Below are 14,073 nucleotides of genomic sequence, written 5' to 3'. Positions count from 1 at the left end.
GTAGAAACTACATGCCCAATGCTCAGGCATTTCACTTACACACACTTTGAAAATACAGGAAAGCAAATAAAGCTCCTTTCTAACAGGCACATTTCAGCTGTCAAAGCAACCCCGGCTGGTAGTTACCTGCCAATATTATGTTTCTGAAAACTGAACAACACATTTTAGAATATGTATGTTGGTCAAACTACTGTAAAACAGCTTAGAGGCAAGCAGATGGCCGTTTTCATTACAATTATTGTTGTGCTGTATATATTATTGTGACCTGCCTTGGGTCCTATGTCAGGAGAAAGGTGGGGTATATAAATACCCCCCAAATTTTTGTTAATACAATACTTGACTCTTTGGCCTTGATGGGGGGAGGGGTTTCTCAAGACTGAGGACCCCCCAACTTATTGGTTCGTATCAGCTGTGGTTGTGCCCATCCGACTTTTCTCTTTCGACCTTCAGGGCAGCAACTTACAGAGCCAAAGAGGAAGCCATTTTGCCTATCTAGTGAATAAGCATTCATGGTAGTTTATGATTTTTTTACCATTAAATGCCCTGACCTGGATAGCCCAGGTGAACCTGATCTCATCAGATCTGAGAAGCTAAGCAGGGTCGGCCTTGGTTAGTAATTGGATGGGAGACCTCCGACAAACACCGCGGTTGCAGAGGCAGGCAATGGCAAACCACTTCTGTTAGTCTCTTGCCATGAAACCCCGCCAGGGATTGTCATAAATTAGCTATGACTTGAGGGCACTCTCTACCGCCATCACCATTAAATACTCCATACTAAACTTTACAGTATGTATCTTAAGATAATATTCCATGTGCTTAAAAGATATCAAGACTGGATGGTCCAAGCTAGACTGATCTTGTCTGCTCTCGGAAGCTAAGCAGGGTTGACTTGGTTATTACTGGGATGGGAGACCTCCAGTGAAGACCAGGGTCATTATACAGAGTCAAGCAATGACAAATCACCTCCGTCCATCTCTTGCCTTGAGAACCCTATTTGGGGGGGGGGGGGTCACCATACGTCAGCTGCGACTAACAGCACTTTTCAGCCAGAAGGCATTTATATGTACAAAATTAAGGAAATTATAGTTCGAAAATTAGTATCGTCATCGACCCAATTTCCACCTACTTGCATAAAATACAGAGATGGGGAAGAAAATGTTATACATATGCTTGGGCAGGGGGTACGTATGCTGCTTAATTGTGCTTATACAAAGTTCATTCAGATACTTATATAAATTTCATTTTGATTTTATACTGTAGCTTTCAGATGGATCAAAGGCAGTAACATCACACCAAGAAATGTGTGAGGGAGAGAGAGGTAATAAAATTACTGAAACCTCTCGTAATAGAGGGTGACAAGAAGGGCAGAAGGAGAGCTGTGAGCCCAAACTGAAACCTTAATAGAAGGAACAGCACTTTCCAGAAAACCAAACAAAAGATCATTTGTACCACATGTGCACCAAAGCATTTTCATGCTCCATGAACCAAAGAGTGGCATCAAACGTGGAAGTATTAGGGTAATTTGAGCATTCAGCCATGACCCTGATATATCAACAGACTGGCCTGTGTCTTTGTGAGAGAGTGCGCCCAGGAAAGAACAAGGAGGTTCCAGATGTTGGTTTAAGTGTAATTTTTGTTATTAAACATGGATTGCGACAGAAGCTTCTACAAGGACTTGCACACAACCATGACTGATGGATGTATTTCTCGGCCGTTCAGTTTGCGCCATCAACTCACTCAAGACACATTTGAACAGATTATGTACTGCGGTACTTGGTAGACCATACATTAAACAAGAGACTTTGCTTTGAGGCTCTGATTTCTGTGGGAAAAAGGGAAACAAAAGAGAGAGAGAGAGAGAGAGAGAGAGAGAGAGAGAGAGAGAGAGAGAACAAAACTCATCGAGTTCGACAGCAACTGAGGCAGCACTTGCCATTTACATTATAAGCCCAAATATTTTTTTTTGCAACACAACTATATATTAATTTAATAAAATACACAATATAGCTCTTATACACTCAACAATTTGGCTCAAATGCACTGAATCTGCAATAAATCAATAAAAAATATGTCATTTGATGTAAACACATTGAATTTTCTCACATTTCAACATTTAAATGGGTTGTGTGTATTGGTGTGGGTGTCTCAAATGCTTGCACTCACTTGAGCTATTTTAGTGTCCACAAATGAACTACAAAAGGTGTTAATAAGGTTAATTATTTCTCTATGATTACCCGTCAAATGGTAATTCTCATTTGTGATCTTGTATTACGCCTCAGCTTCAAAACGTACTGCTAGCCTAGAGTTTCGCAGGACACTAAAGCCCCTTGGCCCCCCCCTCTTCTTCCCACGTGAGTTAGCTTATGTGTGTGCAGGACAAACATGGCACTCTACCGTTTTACATTGAACTTTAATATGAAACATGAGCGGTGCTACTAATGACTGGAATATCTTCGGGGAACAATGCTATGAAATGGATTCTCAGGGTTGTTCTGTGTCTGTGCAGCAGATAACTTTATACAGAGATGGTTGTCACAAACGCGTTTAATGCTTGGTGTCGCTCGGTCTATGACAAGAATGGTTGTTTCTCGGTTTACTTGGTTTCTGTTGTCAGGATTTTCAGCCTCTACTGACTGCCGGAAACCCTTCACAGAACTATCCCACCCTGCCTTTCATGGGGTCTACAGGTAAAGAATCACATCGACATCAACTATCAAGTCTTAAACATCAGGTTCCACTTGTCTTTTTAAAATCCTTATACCTTCCTATTAGATTGTCAAAGTGGCGCCAATTATTCCTCTTTCCTTGCTTTCCTTCCTTCCTTCCATTTTCTTTACATACATCACACTGTCCTAATGAGAGTTTGGTCAAAACGAAACCAGTGTTGTCTGTGAAAAAGAAAGAGCAGTAAAAAGAACATACTTGTGGGCACTTCAGATGTTCACTAAAAGCCGTAACGCAGCATTGGTCTTCATTCATCCCTGTATAAATTTTAGAACCAGGGGAGATTTTTTTTTTTTTGTAAATCAGCAGAAGAAGCAAATAAATGCCAGGCTGTCTATTTTTTTTTTCACTTTCTCACAGCTACAGGGTCATTTCCCCGACAGTCCTGTAAAAGCTTGTCAATCTCCCGCACTACTTCCTCTGCATCCATCGACTCTCTCCCTAGTTCCCTATTTGAACGATCTATCTGCTCCAATACAGAGTCCATTTCGGCAGAGTCTCGGCTGACTCGAGAATGCACCTCGGCAAAGACCCTCGCCATCTGATCAGACGCGATGAACGCCGCGTCTCTGGGCTGTTTACTAGGCGACAAGTACTGACTGTCAGTGGCTGTCAAGTACTGGCTGCTGGGTTCGGCCAAGGCTCCCGTTTTGACTTCACAACTATCCAGCGGTCCTTTTGTCGTGGCGCAAGGCTCCATACAGGTCTTGGTTGGGCTGCTTGATGCTGAGGGGACCTCTTGGAGGAGAGGACTCAGGGCACGTTTGGCTTTGAGATAAGGTTTCACATTGGCAATGAGAATTGTGTGCTCTCGCTTGTCTTTCCCAAATGTACAAAAAGTCTTTTTCCCTGTGGGGTTCACAGTTTCATAAGTCTCAGTCTCAACATTCGCTTCCACTGTAGGGACAAAGAGATTTGTTCGATAATCCGCATTTTCAGCCTGGTTGGCAGTAGGGAACTGGGGCATCCAACATCTGTCAGAATGACCAAGCACCCGGCATTCATCGGTGCAATTAACACACTCCTCTTGTTCTGCAAAAGCAACAAGAAACAACAACAACGCTTTTAAACGGCTGCCTCGATCAGGTGGATCGCAACTTGTCTGCTCAACAGCCAGGCTCCTGTGTTACGAAAGAAATCATAATTAAACCATTTCAGGAGCATTGCATAATAAAGCAACAGGTTGAGGCCATCGGTTTATTTAGAACTATTCTCAAGGTATGACAGCGGCTCCCTAGCCCAAAGGAAGCCGAAAGGGAGTCTTAAGGGAGGCACTCTCCACTGAATTGAGCTCCGTCAGTAAACTTACCTGCCTAGACTTTGTTCTGGCAAAAATCATTTGAGAAAACAGTGAATGGCACTTAAGAAACTCAAAAGGTATTATCGGCAGGGCTTTTTTTCAGCAGGAACGCGGGGGAACGGCGTTCCGGAGCCTCTTGAAAATGGTCACATGGCTGGTGGCCCCGCCCCCTGATCTCCAGGCAGAGGGGAGTTTAGATTGCCCTCCGCACCGCCGAGCGGCGCGGAGGGCAATCTAAGCTCCCCTCTGTCTGGAGATCAGGGGGCGGGGCCACCAGCCATGTGACCATTTTCTCCGAGGGCAACCTACTGAGTTCCACCACTTCTGTTCCCAGAAGAAAAGCCCTGATTATCGGAATTATTCCCCTACCCCTTGATCAAACATCTGAACAACGGCTGACTTTGTAGAAATGCAAACACTTCATAAAAATTAAGCAAGCTGATTTTTCATCTTTGACTCCTCCATGTGTTTGTAATTGTTATGTTGGATGGCAGGCATGTAATAAAAAAAGGTTTGAGTGGGGGGGGGGGGGCTTCCTTTTCCAGCTGAGAAAAGAGATGGAATTTTCTGTCACTGTGCATTAAGTACAAGCCTTCCAAGAGATACATATTGCTGTTCTATTAGATCTGAGTACGGACCGGGTAATCAACGTGCCCCCCTCCTTTTTTATTTTGTTTTAGTGCAAGAACGGGAACATTAATTTGCACAATGCGTATTAGGGGAAAATGTCATACATTTACATTCCCTTCGAAGCAATAATGCCTCTAGTCAGAGGGCTTGCTTCTCTTTTTTTTCTTTCTTTCAAAGTGATGGCAAGAATAGTTAATGAGGTGAAAGTTGGTCATCGTAGTCTCATTTTAAGAATGAGCAAAATGCTTATCTTTATAGCGTGTGTGTGTTTGTGTGTATGAGGGAAAGAGATATGCTAGACCTGTGGCTCCGTGGTTCCCCGCATCGCCAGTTCAAAGGATCAGGTTGTATGTGATGCAAAAGACCTCTGCCTGAGTCCTTGGGAGAGCTGCAACAAGACAGCGTAGACAATATTGGCTTTGACGGAGCAGCTTCATGTATATGTATTGGTTCATACAAGAGTGTGGCAGAACCCATCAACTTAAGGTTGCCAAAACTACCTTGGAAAATGCCAGGTTATTTTGAGGGTGGCGCCTGAGGAGGGTGGAGTTGGGTAGGATGTGATGCCTCATGAACTTCCCCTAATCTCCGTCGTAAAGGTTACAGAGACATGGGGAAATTCCTATAGCGTCTCTCCTGAGACCATTTTTATTTCTGCTCCTCAATTTCTCGTGTACATCCATCAGATTTTTAATAGATAGATCTTAATTGAAAATGTACTTCAGTGTAAGAAAGCACACTTCTTTAGCAGTTTGTGGACTGCAATGAGCATTCTCTATGAGCATTCTCTATGCTCTATCAACCAATGGAAAAATAGAAGGCCATTCAGTGGTACAGTGGCACTTGGTCACCATGTTGGCCTCCTTTGCAGATGGGGGGATCCGCCGCCCCCTGTTCCCATTGCCCGCCTGTTCTGAGTGGTGATGGGAGAATTGTTTTTTAAAAACCTGTAGCGTTGTGTGAGGCATCACATCACTTCTGGTAAAAAAGTGGACATGGATATAGGATAGCTGTAGGAATTTGCAGAAGATCTATGGTTTTACCATAGAGTTTCTGGTGATTCCTAGCACTCCCTATGTCACTTCTGTGGGTTGTTTTTTACCAGAAGAGAGATGGCACCACAGCTAGTGTTGCGCCCCTCCCAATATCTGCTCCTACATACCTCCTGCCTGTTGTCTCTCCTTGGCAACCGGAAGAGAGGCCTAGTTCTCACCCACGTCTGTCCTGTATCAGGCTGGACTACTATGATGAATGCTCCTCCATGCAGAGAATAATCTCCGCACAACATTGAATAGAAGGGATTTAGCCTCACCTTCTATTTGAGGGATTTTATAAAGAAATAGTAGCATGCCACAGTCTTATACAGCCCAGGTACAAGTTTATCATCTCAGTGAGAACTAGGGCAGAGAGAGTGCACGTGTGTGAGCATGAGTAAAAAAAAAGAGATTATTACAATTTATTAATCCCACAGGCCAGTTTAAAAATGACCATGCTGCTCCCTAGGTGCAAATAAACAGCATTTGGGCAAAATTGCCCAACATTCACAAGCCATAGTTGAATTTGAGACTTCTGACATCGAATTCTGGACTCATTTTAAATCAGGAAACTGATAACATAAGAGAGTAGGGTTGCCAGGTCCCCATATTGTCCCGGCGATAGGCGGGGGACCCTTAGTGGCATCCCCCTGATGCTTTCCAGGAAGTGGCGTCACTGCACAAGAGCAGGCTAATTTTGGCCCCAAATGGGCCTGTTTGGGGCCAAAATCGGCCGCTGTAAAGTGCAAGAGTGCCCAGTGGGATTACTGATCTTCATCTCAACAACTTCAATGAGACTTGCCCAGAACTTTCCAGCTCAAAGCACCCCATTGCATAGATCTCTTGTTCTTCCTTTATGTTGTCCTAAATTGGACACCCAAAGGACCTCCCGTGCAGGGGCAGACTAACCTTTGGACCTCCTGGGAAAGTGCTTGGGGGGGGGGGGTAAGTGTTGCCGTGGTAGCCAGGACCAAGCCGAGTCAAAGTGGCTCTTGAGACACTGCTTGGACCCAGCCCATAGCAGTGATAACAACAGTCACAGAGTTACTCGGGGGGGGGGGGGGCGGCATTTTCAGCATCACCACAGCCCAGGTCCAAGCCAAGCGGTGCTCACAGTAGTCCAAAGGCTCAGCTCGCTCCAGTCTGGCCCTGCTCCTGAGGAAAGCAGCTAGGGGTTGCCAACTCTAGCTTGAGAAATTCCCGGCAATGTGAGGGCGGAGCCTGGGGGGAGTTCAATGGGGATGTAATGCCATTGACTCTGACCTTGGAAGCTGCCGTTTCCTCTGGGGGTACTAGGGTTTGTAGGCCTTCAAGCGGGGCCTGGAGTTCTTCCTGAATTACAACTCATCTCCAGCTTTCAGAGATCAGTTCCCCTGGAGGAAATGCCATCTTCAGAGGGCAGACTCTATGGCAACGATTTCCCGCTCAACTCCCTCCTCACCTTCCCTAGGTACCACCACCAGATCTCCAAGAACTTCCAACTCCAGGCAACCCTACGTGGAGAACCGATCTTTGTGGCCTGGAGATGTTGTAATTTTGGGAGAACTCCAGGCCCCATCTGGGGGCCTAAGATACAAGATCTTCTGTGGCCACAATGACTTAAAGTGTGCAGTGACACATAATTATGAAGGTTTTGTACCTTTCTACAGCTTAGTCCAGGTTCCATGGCTCCCTTTATTTTTGTTTGCTTCCCCACTTGCACGCCAGCAGCCCTCCAAGCAACTCACTTTCCTTCATCACACACCCGTCACTGGATGTGACCCAAGCCCCGTCAGCTACCCATCAGAGACGGAGAGAGGGGGGGCTTTGTATTTGTGCTTACAGTATTGACTAACTTTCCATTTTTGCGACGTGGGATTCCCAGCACCAACTAAATTAAATATGAGGTGGGGAAAAAAATGAGAACAGGAGAGTGGTTTTATGAGGAAATCAGCACGCTTTGACCTTGAAAAGAAAACCCACCTCAGTACTGCCTGAGGTTTTACACCACTCTGCTGGGAAACAAGCAACCCCCCCCCTGTTTCCCTCTTTTATGTCACAGCATAGAAAGCAGATTTGAAGTATTGATTATCATATATTATAAGCTGCTCAGTTCACCATCAGCCAGCAATTTGGACGTGCTGCAGCTAGTAAATGTGGTGGGGTGGGGGGGATCGAAGTGGTACTTTGGTAGCAGAAGCAAAAACTATAAACACAGAGTGAACTATGACCGGCCATGGCTGAATTAGTATTTATGAGAAAGTGGAATCAATTTAGAAGGTAAAAATAAATATATAAAACGAGCCCACATTTCAGAGTGGGCAGGCAAAGACAGGGGCTCGGCGGTGGGCGCCGTCGGTCTTTATCGCCACTTGGGTTTAGCTGCCTCCTTGTGAAAATAAGCCCTTAACAGTTTGTGTGTGTGTGCAATAAGCACAAGTGCGCCTCAAGGCCTTGCAGTCTCGGGAGGCTGAGGGATAAACAATCAGAAGCGAGTTGCACACATTAGGGAGCACGCTTCCGAAAATAGAGCCGAGAAATTAGCATCCAGAGGAAGAAAAGGAAACAAGCTACCTGGAATTAACCATGGCTGGCAAGTCGTTGCAAGGAGAAGAGTGAGGAACTCGACAGCCTAGGAAAATTCAGGGGGGTAAAGCATATAGGCTGCATCCCACATAACAGATGCTTGTATTATGTCTAGGCTCTTTACATTTATACCTTAACATTAAGTGAAGCCCTGGAGTCTGCCTATATTTTCAACAAGAATCTTCTGGTTTTGCTTCATCTAACCCAAAGGACTGAAGGTCCAACCTGATAGAGCCTGTCACTCTTTTATCTAATAGTAAAGATTCTAGTAGCACCTTTAAGACTAACCAACTTTATTGTAGCATAAGCTTTTGAGAACCACAGGTGCATTGGTGCATCTGACCAAGAGAGCTGTGGTCCTCGAAAGCGTATGCTACAATAAAGTTTGTTAGTTTTAAAGGTGCTACTGGACTCTTGACTATTTTGCAACTACAGACTAACACGGCTAACTCCTCTGGATCTTTTATCTAAGCGACACAGCTGGATGTTTTACACAAGATGCTCACAAGAAACCTGAAACATAGGCTGCTTCCACACACGTTGGATAATCCACTTTAAATACTCTTTAGTGAACATTTGGAACTGCTTTTCCATGTGTGGAACAAAAAACCCACTTCCAAAGGATTGCTAAAGTGCATTGAAAGTGCATTATTCAACGTGTGTGGAAATGGCCATATTCATCCTCCCGCCTCCCACAAAATAAAAAAAACAACAAATCCAACCTGTTGTGGAGATGCAGAGAACTTGCACAATTTTGTGGCGTTTTAGTTCATCCTAATAAAAGGTATCCGACAGCTTTAGTGTGGGGCTTTTACTTTGCACTAGCACAGCTACCTGCCACCTCTCTTTTCAACACATCGGACATGCAAAGTGAAATGGTTACAAGATGAGAAAACTAAAATTAGAGGTATTCAAAATCTGAAATCCACAGAGGTGCATTATTTATTTATTTTATTAAATTTATAAACCGCTGTCTCCGCAAGCGGGCTCAGAGCAGGTAACAACAATAAAACCTGACATTAAAATCCATTAAATCCATTAAACACATTAAAACAGAAAAATCAGTGCAAGAGGCAGCAACTTTTAACAGCAACCCATACGCTGAACTTGGTCTAAGATATCCCATGGTATGGGTGATGAGATGCTTGTTAGGTGGGCTGGCGGACAATCGGGTGGAGGGGCTGCCTTCTCCACTCATTAGGAGACTGGCAAAAAGGAGCCCACCCAGCCCCAACCTCAACCATATGCCTGGCAACGTCTCTGTCTTACAGGCCCGGCAGAAAGGTAGTAAGTTCTGCCAGGCCCTGTTTTCCACCGACAGAGAGCTCCACCAGGTGGGTGCCAGGACTGAAAAGGCCCTGGCTGAGGCCAGGTGAGCATCCTTGGAGCCAGGGGCCACCAACAGCTGTTTATCAGTTGATCTAAGTACTCTCTGGGGAACATATGGTGAGAGACGGTCCAGCAGATACACAGAGACTAACGTTTAAACAGAATATGGAGTACAGAGATTTAAGGAGCAATTGGTGTAATGATTTCTTTGCTGTTGTTTCAAAAAGTTTTTATATTGATAATTTATTATATTTTAAGATTTTATGGTATTTTTTTTGTTTGTAAGCTGCCTCGGGCAGGACACAGGAGAGGTGGAAAATCTTTGTATCTAATTATCAACATGTGGAAACTTAAATCCAGAGATTGGAGCCATGAAGAGACAGGACAGATCTTTTTACAAACCTGAGAAAAGCACCAGGTTTGCAGAAAAATCTGAGATAAGCAAAAAAAAAAGTCTTATGAGACTTCAGTGGCAGTTGTTGGGGGGGGTTGCTAGACAGTCCCCACAAGCCACAGTTCACCCTTGGCATCAGTCAGTAAGAGGCAAAAAGAGAGCCCTTTCGAGGGGTATTTTGGCCTTCTCATCCACCTCTCCCCCACTGGACAATTTGATGCTTCACACCTTGGCTGGGCTAAAGTTGCCAGCCTCCAGGTGGTAGCTGGAGACCTCCCGGAATTACAACTGCTCTCCAGGCCACAGAGGTCAGTTCCCCTGGAGAAAATGGCTGCTTTGGAGGGTGGACTCTATGGCATTATAGCCAGCTGAAGTCCTTCCCCTCCCTAAACCCCGCCCTCTCCAGGCTCCACCTCTCAAATCTCCTGGAATTTCCTAATCTGGAGCTGGCAACCCTAGCTGGGGCCCAGCAGCAATACCTACACAACTTGTACAAATTGCCCAGCCTGGGCAACGCACCTCAGCTACTTGCTACCACGTGACTTTTGCTATGTGGTCAGATTTTTACCCTGGGAGATGCTGCCAGGAGGAGGGAAGGAGGGAAAGCGGAGAGGCAGTGTGCTGTAGTGGTTAGAGTGGGATTTGGGAGAGCCAGGCTCAAATCCTCACTTTGCCATGGAACCTCACTGGGTGACCTTGGTCCAATCACACCCTCTCAGCCTAACCTACCTACCTCTCAGCCTAACCTACCTCACAGGGTTGGCGTGAGGATAAACTGGAGGAGAGGAGAAGGATGTAAGCCACTTTGGGTCCCCTCTGGGAAGAAAGGTGAGGTATAAATGAAGTAAATAATTAATAAAGCTGAAAATGGGAGGGGCAGATAAAGATTGGCTTAGGAGTAGGAAGAGGAGAAGGCAGCAGAGAAAGGAGAAGAATGGGGGGGGGCTGCCAGTAGGAGAGAAAGAGGAAATAGTGTGAGGAAGGGGACAGAGAGGAAATGAAATGAAATGATATATGGAATTCCTTGCACGTTCTCCGCTTGTCATATGTCTAATTCCGAACCAGGCCATAGAGGATACGATCGACGGATTTGCAAAATGGATCTATGGACAGATAGTGGATTTTTTTAAAGAAGCCTGAAAGAAGTTCCAGCTTTGCAGAAAAATCTGAAATGAAAAGGAGGGAGATTAAGAAGTCCCCCCAATAACAGAACAATTCCTGTATCTTTCAAAAAAGAACGCCCACTGAGCTCTCAATGGTCTTTCTGGAGACTGCTAGGCAACCACAGCAATATTGCTGAGCCTTCCGAGCTTTAGTTTCTGCAAATCAAAGCCATGGAGGGAGGCATGGAGGACTCACTGTGGACAGGTGTGGCAGCAACCACCAGAAAATCAATATCCACATAACTCAGCCCATCTTACCGGTAGGGACCAATGCACAAGAGGGCCCAGCCTGGCCTACCAGTGGCTATTGCACAACTAGGCCTAGCCCAGCTTGTTGATGTTAACCACCACACAACTAGTCCTGGCTTGGTAGCAGCAGCCACTCTGGCCCTCAGGGTAGCCATCTTTGGGTTGGAATTCCTGGGGATTTGGGGGTGGAGCCTAGGGTTGCCAGTCCCCCGCCGGGGGCTGGGGATCCCCCACTCCCACCATCCATCACCCATCCCTACTTACATGGCTGGCAGGGGGAACCCGCCTCCCAGGCAGAACGCTCCTCTGTGTCGCAGTGGCCTAATTCGGGCCCGATTTGGCTGGATTTGGCCCAATTTGGTCTGAATTAGGCTGAGTCTGGCCGCTGTGGAGCACGGGAGCACTCTTATGCTCCACAGTGGTCCTATTCAGCCCTATTTAGGCCTGATTCAGCTCCCCTGTGAAGCGCAGGACTGCTCCCAGGGTGTCATGCGCTCTGTGCGATGACATCACTTCCCAGAAGTGACATCATTGAGCAGGTCAGGAGTGTGCGCACTCTGCGCGCGCAAGAGAGGCTCAACACACGGCAGGTGTCAGGCTTCTGACCTCCTGCCTGGGGTGGGGGTGGGGGGCGTTGGAGGACCTAGCAACCTTAGTGGAGCCTGGAGAGAGCGGGTTTGGGGAGGGGGCAGATCTCAGTGGAGTATAAAGCCATTGTGTCCAAAGCAGCCCTTTTCTCCAGGAGAACTTATCTCTGTCGTCTGGAAATCAGTTGTGATTGCGGGAGATCTTCGGATCCCTCCTGGAGGCTGGCAACCCTACCGCAGCTGGGCCTGGCCCACTGGCAGGTGCCACCGGGCAACTGGACTCAGGCTGGCAGTGGTGGCCTCTGCAGAACTGGGACCAGTCCAGTGACAGCAGCCCCTGCACAACTAGACCAGACCTTTCCTAGGGAGAAGCTGCCAAGGAAGGGAAGCACGGGACCCTGAAGGCAGGAGGAGAGAGGAAGGCAGGTGGGCTGGCGGGTGGGACAGAGAGAAGTAAGCAGGAAGGGCTTCCAGGGAAGGGGGAAGGGGAGGGAGGGGACTGGGTACAGGGGGGAATGAAATACCTCTACAAGTCCTTGTGGGTCTGCCACTAGTAATAACAACATTTGATTGACAGGACAACTTAATGTCCACTCCAAGTGGTTTTACAAAGTTTGTTATTATTATCCGCACAACAATCACCCTGTGAGGTGGGTGGGGCTGAGAGAGCTCTGAGAGAGCTGTGACTGACCCAAGGTCACCCAGCTGGCTTCAAGCGGAGGAGTAGGGAATCAAACCCGGTTCTTCGGATTAGAGTCCCGTGCTCTTAACCACTACACCTAATACCTATTTATTTATTTATTTGATTTATACCCCGCCCTCCTCACAGATGGGCTCAGGGCGGCTAACACCATTAAAAAAATACATTAAAAATCAAAAAAACATAAAATCAATAATAATTTTTAAAAAGTCATTAAAATAGTCCAGGAGCAGGCTATTTAAACAAATATTGGGAGCCCATATATGGGCATAGCAGATGGCCGAGGGCAGCCCCAGAAGAAGTGGTGGTCTTTGATGGAAGAAGGAGGACACCCGCTGGCACTCAGCCAAAGGCCTGGCGGAACATCTCCGTTTTACAGGCCCTGCGGAACTGTAACAGGTCCTGCAGGGCCCGGATCCCCAGTGCGAGAGTGTTCCACCAGGCCGGGGCCAGAGCAGAAAAAGCCCTGGCCCTGGTTGATGCCAGACGGATGTCCCTCGGGTCAGGGACCACCAGGAGTTGCTTGTCTGCAGAGCGCAACACCCTGCAGGGGACGTAATGGAAGAGGCAGTCCCGCAGGCATGCAGGTCCCAGTCCGTGAAGGGCTTTAAACACCAAGGTTAACACCTTGAACCAGATCCAGAACTCCACCAGGAGCCAGTGCAGCTGGCACAGCACAGGATGAATGTGCGCTCGGATTTGCGTCCCAGTAAGGACGCGTGCCACTGCATTCTGGACCAGCTGTAACTTCCGGGTCAGGCCCAAGGGCAGCCCAGCGTAGAGTGAGTTGCAGTAGTCTAGCCTGGAGGTGACCATTGCATGGATTACTGTGGCCAGGTCCCAGGGCCTGGCCACAGGACCTCTATCCTTTCATTCTCTTTCAGTTATCAGCAGGGCTTTTTTTCAGTAGGAACGCAGTGGAACGGAGTTCCGGAACCTCTTGAAAATGGTCACATGGCTGGTGGCCCCGCCCCCTGATCTCCAGGCAGAGGGGAGTTTAGATTAAACTCCCCTCTGTCTGGAGATCAGGAGGCGGGGCCACCAGCCATGTGACCATTTTCTCTGAGGACAACCCACTGAGTTCCACCACCTCTTTTCGCAGAAAAAAAGCCCTGGTTATCAGAGTATCTTGAGCTACACATAGGCCGTTTCCACATGCCCTTAAAGGGATGACACGCAAATAAAAGGCTGGCGTGTCTCCATTTGCAAAACGGATGCAAGCCATTTGGTTTCTGTTACTTCAGTGCCTTTTCTGGGACCATGGAAAGTGCGGTCCCAAAAAAAGGTGCTGAAAAAACGGAAGCCAAACGGCCCACATCTGTTTTGCAAATGGAGACCTCGCCAGCATTCTGTTTGGATTCATGAGGAAAAACTGCCCAGGTTCGACGAGTGGGCTGT

At 47.0% G+C, this 14,073-nt stretch overlaps 1 protein-coding gene across 1 annotated transcript in view; it reads right to left on the bottom strand.

The window, feature by feature from the left end:
* Positions 1 to 2,132: 2,132 nt before the first annotated feature.
* Positions 2,133 to 14,073, bottom strand: part of PCDH17 (protocadherin 17) — a 220,694-nt gene continuing 208,753 nt past the window's right edge. Inside the window, exon 5 of the mRNA XM_054973509.1 lies at positions 2,133 to 3,756. Within this exon, the coding sequence (XP_054829484.1) occupies positions 3,071 to 3,756 (686 nt within the window). The 3' untranslated portion in view covers positions 2,133 to 3,070. The remainder of the gene's footprint in view (positions 3,757 to 14,073) is intronic.

Source organism: Eublepharis macularius, chromosome 3, assembly GCF_028583425.1.
Source record: "Eublepharis macularius isolate TG4126 chromosome 3, MPM_Emac_v1.0, whole genome shotgun sequence".
Taxonomy (NCBI): domain Eukaryota; kingdom Metazoa; phylum Chordata; class Lepidosauria; order Squamata; family Eublepharidae; genus Eublepharis; species Eublepharis macularius.
This window is presented reverse-complemented; position numbering and strand designations above follow the sequence as displayed.